At 31.7% G+C, this 13,834-nt stretch overlaps 1 protein-coding gene across 1 annotated transcript; it reads right to left on the minus strand.

Moving 5' to 3' along the window:
- Positions 1-3,479: 3,479 nt before the first annotated feature.
- Positions 3,480-6,565, minus strand: LOC132253364 (uncharacterized). The gene is made up of 3 exons (XM_059735137.1): positions 6,046-6,565; positions 4,481-5,811; positions 3,480-4,127 (listed from the first exon to the last, which is right to left on the minus strand). Exons 1-3 carry the CDS (start codon positions 6,563-6,565, stop codon positions 3,480-3,482), a joined length of 2,499 nt encoding a protein of 832 aa, XP_059591120.1.
- Between the last annotated feature and the right edge of the window lie 7,269 nt (positions 6,566-13,834).

The raw sequence follows: 13,834 nt of genomic DNA on the forward strand, positions 1-13,834 counted from the left end.
ACTCACCCCTACTACAACCCATGTAGGCTCCCTCTTTGATGACTTATGCTTTTGTGGTGGATGAATTCTAAGGGCCCTACATGAAGAAAATAATATTTGTTACCAATTATGCTTCATGCTCTTGTATTGAGAGAAAAACTTACATATTAACAATCTCCTTGAGATCATCAGAAGGTTGGTCTTCTAATGAGTCAAGGTAATATGCAATCATAGTCCTTGTTTCCAGTGCCACCAAAACCCAATGATAGCTACAAAATTTTACATAAATTTAGTTATATATTAATTATGATTGATAAGTTTACCAACATAGCTTACTTAAGTTCTATAACTTACCCTGGGTTGTATGGAATGAAAATAAAGTCAGCATGATTTGCATTCATCAATCGATTAGCAATAACCCTTGACCTACTTTCCTTGCTTGCTTCCCCCATTCCAGCTTTGGAAACCAAAGCTGGATTTACAAAAGCAAATCGTCCTGCCATCTTCGCATCAACCATCTTTTTATGCAAATGCCTAATTTAATTTCACATACCATTAACAAGAAGTTAATATTTTAATGCAACTAACATTTCAACTCTCCTAATATGATTATAATTAAAAGTTAAACTATAATGAAGCAACTAAAATATATGAAAAAAAAAAACAAAATAAATGTTCCCTCACCATATATAGAACATAAGACAGTTAGATGACACCTCTGTTGATGAAATTATCATATCCATATCATCATTCATGAGAAAGCTCTTACAAGACTCTCCAAAAACATCCTTTGTGATGTTTACTGCATGTACTTTCCCTTCCTTGAGCAGTAGTCCAACCAATGTAGCAAAGTTCTTAATGTCTACGGGGTTCTCATCCTTAGAACTTAATCGTGTTTCTTTATTCCTTTGTTTCTTAAATTTCTTTGAATCCTATAAAACAAAGTGTATGATTGCATATATAATTATTGTCCTTGATAAAATAAGTTATAATTACTACCAAGAAACTGTTAATGAAAATTGAAAAAAAAAAAAAAAAACTATACCTGGATGGGATGAGTAGTAAGACTGACCATTTGGGCAGGCCACAAAACTTGATATCCAAGAGCCTCTCCAATAGTTTTAATTTGGTTAGGAATAGGCACAGGAAGTGGTACATTTGGCTCATAAGAAGCATCCACAACAACTAAGAAGTTAACACCACATTCAAGTATAATTGTGCCAGCTGCAACTACATTTTCCTTTGTCCCTATGGCCAATTGGCATTTCCTAACCTATAAAATTAAACAAGATTGTTTACTTATATGCAACCATTGAAAATTTAGAATTTTACTAGGAATGTAAGAGTTAGTTGAGGAAAATTGATTCATCAAGGTCAAATATGATGCTTATTTACATAAAGGTTTTAAACCCTATAAACCCTAAATTAAAAAACTAGTGCTTGTACCATATGAAAAGTTTTTTCCATAGTTAGCTCATTCATCATGTAGGTGGGACAAACCTAGACAAGTAAAAACTATATTTAAACCCCATAACTTTCATTCTTGAAGGATGAAAATGTCTCTTAATGAGTTGGTATTTGAATAGTTTCAACTAGATGAATGAAATGAAATTTCTAACTTTATGTGTTATCACATAGGAATTATAGAACATAATATTAATCACAACATACCTTGTTTGCTTTTTGCACTATTGGGAGATGGTCATCAACTTGACACTTAGGTTGCTCAATAGCTTGAGGCAGGACAATTTGATTTTGCTTAACATTAGAGCTGCTAACATCAGATTGAGGTGTGCTAGGCATCATCTGAGAAAGTTGGGCTAAAATATTTGCCTCAAACTTAGATTGTCGCTCTTGAGATTCTTTCACAAATTCCCGCATAGCACTATTCGCCATAGAATGGAAATATTGGTGTGGTGTATAATGCTTGCCTTTAGCCCGTACTCGACCACTGTATTCGGGAGTGCCCAGTGCTTCTGTAAGTATGTCATTATTGCCACTAAAAATTCGACCACTTTCTCGTGACTCTTTCAACATCTTGTCCTAAAACCACAATGATGTTATTAACTTCAATGTCATATTGGTTACTATAAATAAAGTCTTAAAATAAATGAAATATATGTTAGAAAATGTATACTTACAATCTTCTCTACCACTGGTATGACAACTTCATCATAAGTGCCATCTTTCTTCTCCATTGCTTTCTTCCATAATATGCTTCTATCAATGATTTCTGTATAGCCAGTTGTTGCCATCTATTAAGATATTAGAATGTACTGTAATGAGTCTTTAATCAATTTATGCATAAAATAAAAGAAAATAAGAAACTATCATTAACCTACCATTTCATCCTCAAGACCAGCATATCCCTTCCTACTAAGATGATGATTATAAATATGCTTCTTCCTTCTTTCTTTTTGAACTTCTCTAAAATCCTACAAATTTTATTTTATATTTAGTAAATGTGAATATGAGTATAAGGCATGAAGATGAGTTTAAGTTGACCTGAAATCTTTTAGACAATCTTTCCTTCACAAATATAGTCCAATCTTCATCTTCAATAAAAATATATTCAATTGGTGGTTTCTTCAGGACCTCTGGTTGGTCTTTGAAAGGAATAACATACTTGACAGTCAACATGTTCTTGAATGATCGAAAGCATTTGCCCATCGTTAGCATACAATTCCTCCTACTTTTACTATCCAGTGTAAAAGAAGCCTATAAATCATTAATATAGTTATTAGTAATTAAAAATGTTTCATAAACTGAATTGGAAAAAGATTATATACCGAAAAAACTATTTTACCTCAATGGTGTCCCATAGGTTATTCTTCACTTGTATAGGTACATCTCTCCAACTATTATATCTAATCGGCACCATAGTACGTGCCAATACGCCTAAAAAACTGGTAAGATGCACAGAAGCTTGTCCAACATAAATGCCATCAGGATTGTACTTTATCACCAACTTTACCCCTTTGCTCCGATTCTTGATAATCATAGACTTTCTAGTTATCCCTCTACACCTCCTTTTTGTAGGTGGTTTTTCTTTTTGCTCTAGATCCATACCTGTAATAAAAAAAATTATAAAGTTTAAAAGTAAGTTTATAAAATATCCATAAATCCATACAAATTTTGTATGAAATATCTAAGCAAAATTTTAAGTATAAAAATTTCAATTGCATAAGGCATTACCTAATGAATTGATCTATTTCGAACATAATATTGAAAATAGATCTGTCAATGTTTTTCTAAAGCCAATCTGACGTTAACTAAAACTAAAACCATAACAATCATCTAATAGTACAGACAAATGAACCAATAAGCATAAGGTTTACCTTGTAGAAAACTGTAGTAGCATATCAGGTCACCGCATAAAATACAAACAACAACTACTTAGTTAGACAAATACATGTTATAATAAAAACTAAAATGCATTTTGAAATAAAGTATAAATTTGAAAACATCATTATAACAGGGCTACACTTCAGTTACATATACTATTTGTTCTCAACCCAAATCCCCTCACAATCGCCTCGCATACATATTGCATCAGAGTCATCCATAGCATCAAATGATTCAACTTGTGGCAAAGAAGATATGACTGGATGGTGTTCAATAGAGTTATCCATGAGATCATCACCCTCGTCCCTTTCCAAGAAGTCTTGTTGAGGAGTTGATAAAACAACTGACCATCTTGGATCAAGTTCATCTTGTACATAGAAAACTTGCTTAGCCTGGGAGGCTAAAATGAAAGGATCTGATTTATGAGCCATTTTGCTGAAGTCAACTAAGGTAAACCCAAGATCATCAACTTTGATTCCATTCTTATTATCAACCCAATCACACTTGAAGATTGGAATCCTGAACATGGTATAATCAAGATCCCAAATCTCAGTAATAACCCCATAGAAACAAAGCTCACCAAATACTGGATTTTTATCCTTGGCACTATCAATTTGCATTGTTGTAGCTACAATTTTGACTCCACTATTTTGGGTAGCTCGTAAATCATCACGCTTCTTGGTATGGTAGTGACACCCATTAATGACATAGCCATGATACTTAAAAACATAGTGGCTAGGACCATGAGCTATCCATTTAAGGGTTTCAGATACAGGTTCTTCATTACCAATGGCAACTTCAACCTGTATAAATAAGTTATAGTTATTACCAACATAATTAACCAAGAGTGTAAAGAATACAGTAAGTTTTACTACCACTCTATTACCTTTTGTCTCAACCAATAAGTAAAAGGACGCATATGCTCATCTTGTAGCCACTTTTGTCTTTTAGCTTGATGTGGATATTTCATTTTCAACCATTTCATGTGATCTCTATGAAGTCATGTATAATAATTTTATAGTTAGTATCCTATATTTATTATAAGCATGATAAATAAAGAAACAAAAGTGTGTCCCACTTACTCGACATAAGGTTGGATGATTGTTGTATTCTCCAACACATAATGATGTGCTTGTAACCATAAATTGGAATCAACCTTCATGGTATGACCTCCAAATATAGATGCCCCAACTTTTTGGTCAATGTTTGAAGTACTAGGAATTCCAATTGCCTCAACATTTGATAAGTACTCTGTACAAAACTCAATGCCTTCTTCTGCAATATAGCATTCAGCGATGCAACCTTCGGGTCGATTACGATTTCGTACATAGCCTTTTAACACTTTCATGAACCTTTCAAATGGGTACATCCACCTAAGGTAAACTGGTCCACAAAGTCTCAGCTCTCTTACAAGATGCACAGTAAGATGCACCATGATATCAAAGAATGAAGGTGGGAAATACTTTTCAAACAAGCACAATGTCACCACAACCTCATTTTGTAACTCATCTAATGTAGGAACATCAACCACTTTACTACAGAGAGTATTGAAAAAAGAACTCAATCTACAAATGGCATTCCTCACATGCTTTGGAAAAATAGATCGTAATGAAACAGGCAATAATTGCTGCATTAATGTATGGTAATCATGGGATTTCAAGCCATAAAGCTTCAAGTCTTCCATTGACACAAGGTTTCGAAGGTTAGAGCAGTATCCATAAGGAACCTTCAATTGTGAAAGAGTTTGGCAAAATACCTTCTTTTCCATTTTCGAAAGTGAATAACATGCAGGAGGGAGATAGGTTCTCTTTGATTCAAACTTTGGTGCCAATTCGCTCCTTAAGCCCATGTCTACAAGATCTAAACGACAGTTCAGTCCATCCTTTATCTTACCTGGAATGTTGAGTAAGGTACCAATGATGCTTTCACAAACATTTTTCTCAATATGCATTACATCCAAATTATGACGAACATGAAGATATTTCCAATACTCAAGATCAAAGAATATGGACTTCTTCTTCCAACAATTTGGATTGCTAACTTTGGATTTACCACGATTAAACTTTTTTTTCCCCCATGAATTACAAATGACTTTGACTTTTTTGAGAATTTCCTCTCCAATTAATATTTGTGGAGGTGGCCTAAACTCTTGTTCACCATCAAATGCTTTCTTTTGTTTCCTAAATGGATGGTTGCAAGGAAGAAATCGTCTATGTCCTGTATATGAGTTCTTTTTTCCATGTTTCAATCTACGAGAATATGTTTCTTCCTCGCATATTGGACAACCAAAATATCCTTTAACTGTGCACCCAGACAAGTTTCCATAAGCAGGGAAGTCACTGATTGTCCATAATAGAACAGCTCTTAATGTAAAGAACTCTCGTTGATGTGCATCATAAGCCTGGACTCCGACCTCCCACAATGTTTTAAGATCTTCTATCAGCGGTGCTAAATAGATGTCAATGTCATTACCAGGTTGTCGTGGACCTGAAATTAACAAAGATAACATCATAAATTTTCTCTTCATGCACAACCATGGAGGAAGGTTATAAATTATCATGAGAACAGGCCAACAACTATGTTTGCTACTTAATGAACTGTGAGGATTTATGCCATCTGCTGAAATGGCAAGTCTCAAGTTTCTAGGTTCTGAGGAAAACTCGGGCCATCTATGGTCAACTAGCTTCCATGATGGTGAGTCTGATGGATGACGCATTTTACCATCGAAATCTCTTTCTTCGGCATGCCATATGAGCTCTTTTGCAATTTTTACTGATTGAAACATTCTTCTAAATCTTGGAACTGGAGGGAAATACCACATTACTTTCGCTGGAACCCCCTTCCTCTTTTTAGTTCCTGTTTTATCTGTCTTCCACCTTGAAGTTCCACAAGTAGGACATGACGATGCATCTTTCAACTCATTCCTATAAAGGATACAATCATTAGGACATGCATGTATTTTCTCATATTCCATTCCCAATGTATTCAATGTCTTTTTTGCTTCATACATAGACAATGGCAACTCATTATTCACAGGCAACATATTTCCAAGCATTTCTAAAAGCTCTGAAAAGCTTTTATCAGACCACCCAAAGCGTGCTTTTAGGTTGTACAATTTAATCAATGCAGACAATTTTGTAAAGTTTCTACAACCAGGATATAACGGTTTTTCTGCATCTTTCAATAATCTTTGAAATGATTCTGGGTCATTTTTACAATCCTCCTGTGCAGCTTGAACCATTTCTATTGTACTACCCACATCATCAAATTGAACTTTATCATAATGTTCTACTCTTGTAGTTGGTGGTCCACTTGGAGCTACCTCTCCATGCCAATACCATGTATAGTAACTTTGATCAATTCCATGGAAAAACATATGCTCTCTAATCTTTTGAGGAGTATGGAATATCATATTACCACACTGTAAACATGGACATTTAATGGAGTTTTTATTTACAGAATTTTGTATTGCAAATGTGATAAAATGTTCTACCCCATCCTCATACTCCTTCGATCTTCTATCCTTTGAGATCCATGAACGGTCCATTTTTTAATAACAAACTTCCAATAGTGATCAAACTTCAAATTGAAGAAAATATCAACATTTTCTGTGTCATTCGTTTAGCAACCTCTCTTTCTTCTGTTCAAAGAATAATCAATAATCAATTTAATACAACATTTGTTTAAGAGGCTAGATTTAAGAGAAAAAGGGTGAGCATTAATTTTCTAATCATTATGACTTTTGTACATATATTTACACTATTGGAATAACACGCTAATTATTGACAATTTTTAAAAAAGCCAAGAAAAAAAAAAGTCATTGTATGTGTTATATGTAGTAGTGATTAAGAAGCTATAAATGTTATTGACCTTGAGTACTTGCATTAAAGGTGATGCATAACCTCAATTAAACAAGTGCATATTAATATTATTAGCATATACAATTCAAGCTATGTTGCATGTTTTATGCCATCTAACATCTCCAACATTGTAAATTAGGGAGTGGTTCCTATCCCATATAGGAATACATAATCTCTATGTGTCACCTGCCAATGTGCTCAATTTAATTTTAAAAAAATTTTGGCAGCATTTCCCTATGGTTCTCCAAGTACACAAAATGGACAAAACATAATATGTCACCTTGTCCAAGTATGTACCCAGAGAACAAGAGGAAATAGTACCAAAATTTATTTAAAATAAATTAAGAACAAGCAATTAACTTCATAGATATTATGTTTTCCTACACTGTCCAATCGGACAATTCAAGCATCATTTGTAGAGAAAAGATCTTTATCACATGGTAGACAATTTAAAAGTTGTCAACGTGAAACTAGCATAGATAAAACCATTTTCACCTTTTGACAACTAAAATGTCTTTACTATGTAATAACATAAACTTTTGTCTCACAATGATACTTGAACGGGAACTCTAAGGTTGCATGCAAGCATAGTTGAGTAAAATTAAAACATGATTACTAATTGGAATATTACAACAAAACAACATAACTCTCATTCTATCATGTTTATCTTAAATATGTAACATTTAACATGGAGGCCTAAAAGCCTTTTCACAACTTAGAGAGCAACATCTTCTACAAAAAGGTCCACACCAAATTTAATCAAAATAATCTAAATTGACAATTTTAAATACACATCAAGTAATTATCCTACAAAACAAATAATAAGACAATCAATATTTAATAATTAATTTTATTTTTGTCTAAATTTTAGCCTATAATGGTATTTTGTGAACTATATAATTTAAACTTGTCTCTATGTTGTGCTTTTGCATTTGGTTTTTTTTTTTTAGATTTGTGTTTTTGAGAAGAATTCACAAGCATTATAGGGATAATATATGGTTTAACATATATCTTTTTCATTTAAAATAAAAATTATGAAAATAAAAATATTTTTTGTTTGATTAAAATTTTAATCTCTTTATTATAAAACTAATATAATATACATCTAAATAAAATGTGAAGAAATTCTAGATGCCTATGTAAAATAAATAAATAGTGCATCGTAATGGAGAAATCGAGAATTAATTTTAAACCATATATCATAATATAGGAGCACATAGTAATGAACATGGAACATAGTGTTCATAATTTTAAAAATTTAATAAAAAAATTTTGAAATTATAATTTTAACCTTTTAAGTATCTATACTAAGTAATCATGGTAATAGGAAATTTATCCCAAATACCCCTTAGAGCCAAATATCCTAAAATTGTTTTTAGGTTATAATTAAATTTTGTGTTATCAATTTTATTTGTACTATTTTCTATTTTCAAATGGTTTGGTAAATTATTTTAATATATTTATAATCAATCAAGTAAATTATTTTAATAACTTATAATATATATATATAATAGGCTACCAAAAAATAATTTGTGAAAAATGCATATTTCATGAGTTAGTTCAAAAATTATCATTTGGTAATACAAATTTTCAAAATCACAATTAAAATTTACCAAATGTTAAATGTTTATGAGAAAAACATTTTCGATTATTACCAAAGACTTCCAACATTATGATAAATGCTTCCAAACTACCTTCAATATATTTTAGGTAGAATCAATAGTATTTGTGTTATAATTATATTTATTTATTAAATTGATTTTATTTATTTGGATTAGAGAATTAATATATTTACTAAAATTATATTTTTCCCATCCTTTTTTCCAAAATCAAAATAGATTTTATAGAAAATATAGAAAGTAGAAGAAGAAAAGTGTAAAATAAAACTAAATTTAATGAACATCTAAATTTTAATTCAATTTTTTAACGTACTACATTGTATCAAAATATTGAATTAATGTATATATGGTAATATTTAATTAATTAAATATAGTAATTAAAAAATATTGTAATTAATGAAATATATATTTAATTAATATATATATATAGTAATATTAAATTTACTAAATATTTAATTAATTCATAAAAAATATTTAAAAATAGTATAAAGATAACATAGGAATATTTAATTAAAAAATATTAGGGCGTCAATTCCATTTTCTATTAAATGGAAATAAAACCAAAATATTGCCATATAGAATTTATCCTATATAGAATATTCCTATAAAACCAAAAATATTTAAGTTTTATTTTTAATTCTTTGAAATGCTTTCTATATATTGCCATATAGAATTTATCATATATAGACGTGCACACACTAAGTGATCCACAATTGTCACTCTTTTGACTTCATTAAGGATTCCAGATCAAATAAAGTAAAAAGTCTCAAAAATGGAATAAAACATTGATATATTCACCAAAAAAAATAGCCCAAATTTTGCCATCAAGAGAAAGATATATAAGAAAATTTTTGCAAGTTTTAAATGCTTTGACCAAATGAAATCTCTAAATAAGGTATTGAATATCCCAACAGTTGGAATTACAGTTTAAGCTTTTATTGCCCATTAAAAAAAATAAAAATCAGAGGGTAACAAGCTAGAACTTTTTAGTGAATCATTTTTTTTTTAGCCCAATTCCATGTGTAGGTTCCATTAATTGCATGATTAGCTAATCTAGGCTTCCAATAGAAAGAAATTTCCATGTATTCTGATAAATCAAACATCTCTATCATCTAATGATTGTAGCTCTAGAAGTCATGTCTCTTGGTATTGGGCAAAGGAAATGACCATGGAAGAATATCTTTCAAAAGGGAAAATATCATCCCCTAGGAAAGGACATCTTTCAAGCCTTCAAAAAAGGTCAAAATTTCAGCCTTAGTAGTAAACCAAAACTAGTCAGCTTAAAGTTCTTCATTATCTCGTGGCTAGAGGTTTTGCTAGTCCCTTGGATGCCAGCTCGCATCAGATTACCCAAATAGTATCCATCAAAACTAAACTTGTATTGGCATGTGATAATTTATTTACTCCATGTTCTACATATAACCACATCTATTGAAATAATGTTAAAGGAAGTTCCCCCAAACTCCTTGCTAATGACACTTATAACCAAGTAAAAAGTTGAATTCTTCCCAGTCTACAAACAGTTATGCCATGATTATCATTAAGAAACTTTTGTGTTCATTTTAACAAAATCACTTGGATTATGGCTAAAATAGAATAGTGCCAATTTCTTTATTGCCAGAATTTTCAATTAATTAATCCTTGCTGAGAAAACACTCTATGCAAAACTGATGTCTCAGTGCTCAGGCCCATAGTTCCATTCGGAACTTATTCTGGGCTCCAAAGGGTTGTGGCCATCCAACATGTACTCTCGAGTCCTGCTAGGACTGCCCTTAAGACTCCATGTTTCAAAATCATCCTCAAACACATTCATTTCGTTCTTGGGAAGAAGCTATCAACAGGGGATGCTGCAAAGCTCCTCCAAGAAGAAGCAACAAGAATCATTTCATTCCAAAGCACAATAGAAAATTATTCCATAATTGTTTTTTTTAGGGAAGAATCACTCACAAATTGCTGCTTTCCAATTGGAGCACTCCACTTCAAACCACGAACAGAGATGAAGCTCTCATTATCCCAATTCACCAAAGCCCAAACATTTCTCTCACCACTCTCTTTCTCTTTGAAATTGGAACAAAGCAGCCACACCTGTACATACCCAAATAAACATCAAACTAAATTAAAATTCAAAGCCCCAAAATCAATTTTGAAATAAATTTTCTGCATATTTGTAACTGATTTATCCACTTTCCCTACAACCAAACACTCAAAATGAAAAACCACTTACTTCAATCTTGAGAGACCAACGAAACCCTAAGATTTTGAAACAACAAAGACACCACCACCAATGCTCCCAGCCAAGGCTTTCCCCTCTTCTCCATTTCCAGACATTGACGTTCTCTACACCACTCTGAATACCAGCCAACTACAACCCAAATCAAAATGCACTCAAACAAACCAAAAAATTTAACCTTTCCAACTGAAATACCAGATCTTGAAAACTCTAATAGATTGACTGCGTTCAAGCTTTGAAAACGCATGATTCCAATTCTATTTTTTTTTATTATTGTTTTTTTACCCACTGTTAGAAATTACCTGACACAATGGAGTGTTTTTGGGTGTCTCCGATGAGGTGCTCTCATTATCACCAGTCAGTAGTTGATCGTTCGATAGTTGGGCGTCTCCGACGAGTTTGCTAAAGGCAAGAAATCAGGGCATCTCCGACGAGTTTGCTAAAGGCAAGAAATCAGGGATGATGGGTTTAGTTTTCTAGGTTTTTTCAGATGAGGCGGGATATATGTTGAGACAAAGCGGGATGTTTGAGAAATGGGGAAATATGACTATATATAAATAATAGGAGACAATGACACTTCTTACAACTGCCAAGAATGATGAAGTGCAATAATGACGCTTACATAAAACACCATGTTTATAAACCGCCATTATTCTTTTATACAATTAATGTTCATTGCATTCCTTGTCACTTTTTAGAAGCGCCAAGGATTTAAACGCCATTATTTACAATTTTTGTAGTAGTGATTAAAACCTCTCCTACTTATTTATTTATTTTTTTTTAGTGCAAAGACTTCAAGTTGGTAGAATACTTGAACATATTGTAATACCTATTAGAGCCGGTGAATGCAATTATAAATCTTAAAGGATCACAACAAGACATAGGACTTTTGGTTAGTATCACCAACCATCACCAAATCTTATAACTCTGTGACCAAAACCAATTATCATAGCCATATGAAACCATAACTGAGCGTCACAATAGCATATGTAAGTAAAGTTATTGGTCATGGTTCCCAAAGTGGCCATGACCATATGGTTTCATTTTTTGTGATGGGTGTCAAAAAATTGTGACAAAAAGTGAGGGACACTTTTAGTGTTTTTCAGCTGATTTGGTCACAATCAAGTAAGTGATTGTGACTAAATATAGAAGTATGGTCATAGCCACATAAGTGACTGTGACTAAATGTAGACTTATGGTCACAGTCTCTTACATGCTTGTGACTAAATATAGACTTATGGTCACGGCCACCTATCTGACCGTGACTAAATGTGAACTTATGGTCATGAGTTTTAATGATTGTGACTAAAATTTGTTATATTTAGACAATTAGTCTTTTATAGATTCCCATTTTCCAAACCTTTTCTAAACCTGAACAAACTCATTTTAGACCTGTATATGCAATTAAACACTTAAAACAATTTCAAAATTCAAATTTTAAATGTATTATAATATATTATAATCAGTTATCCCTAACTAGTTAGAAACTTATATATCAATATATGTCATCAAATAACAAACATAATATGACAAAAAAAATAACAAAAGAGATTCAAATTTATTACATTTTGGCATAATGTAACAAGTTAATAAACCAAACATCATATAATAGTCATAAATAATAAAGATAAAAATAAAATTGAGAATCTATCATATAAAGATGTAGCATAATCTCCAAAATTCTACCACCTTGATTGAAATTGTTTCATCATCTATTCTTGAAGTTGTGCTTGCATTTGTCTTTGTGTTTCCATATTTTCCTTCAAACTCTTCTTTCACTTTTTCTCATGTCTTTCTTTGAATTTCTATCAACCGCTCTTCAAATGTTTCTTTCACATATGAGAGTTTTTTAACTACATTTATAAAATTTTGTTCTACAGTTACTAGTAACTCGTAAACATTTTCAAGTTGTGTTGTAAGAGTAACTATTGATTTACTGGTAGAACCAAATATTTAGGTAGGAGTAGGACCAAATCCACACCCTTGAACACATCCATGCCTCTCTAGACCCATCACTTGAGTATATATCTCATCTATAGATATAGAAGCTATAGATGATGTAGAAGCAAAGGAAGATATCCCCTTAGGTTAGGATAGTAATTGTTGAAATTGATTATGAAATTATAAAAAACAAAAATAATTGTTAACTTCTAAAATAATTTTAGTATGTTGCTATGATTGAAATACAAGTATTTAAAATTTATTTACTTCATTACCAAAATCTCCTTAGAACGATCATCAATAAGCATCCCATCCTTTTTTGTATGTGTCAAGACAAACATCTCAATTCTATTAGGCTCGATCCAATCCTCTTTTTTCTGTGCTTATTCTTATAAGTGAAACAATTTAGTTATTTTTTATGAACTATCAATGTACAAACAAATCTTATTAATAATAAATTTTCAACCTGTTCATACCGGATTTGGGCATAACTTTTTTTATCCTAATGTATGTTTTATCACTTGTTTTCCCTTATTTGTTTTTTTTTTTTCTTGATATGTCTTGTATTAAATTAAAAAATAGAACACTTATATAGATACTAGAAACTTAATAAAAATTACTATAAATGAAGTATTAAGTTAGATATAACTAATAAATATTATCTTATGTCAAGATGTGTATCACAACATACACTATCAAGAAAAGATCATTATGTTTACCTTTGTCTCAAGTGTGCCCCAAAAGTGGATGAGCCACCTCCACTCATTCTTCGATAAGTGTGGAGGTCAATGTCACAATCTTTCTTGATCACCTGTATCATAAAGGGCATAATATTTTGCCTTCATTATTTCCTCTAACAT

Source organism: Vitis vinifera, chromosome 19 (genome assembly GCF_030704535.1).
Source record: "Vitis vinifera cultivar Pinot Noir 40024 chromosome 19, ASM3070453v1".
In the NCBI taxonomy this organism is placed as follows: domain Eukaryota; kingdom Viridiplantae; phylum Streptophyta; class Magnoliopsida; order Vitales; family Vitaceae; genus Vitis; species Vitis vinifera.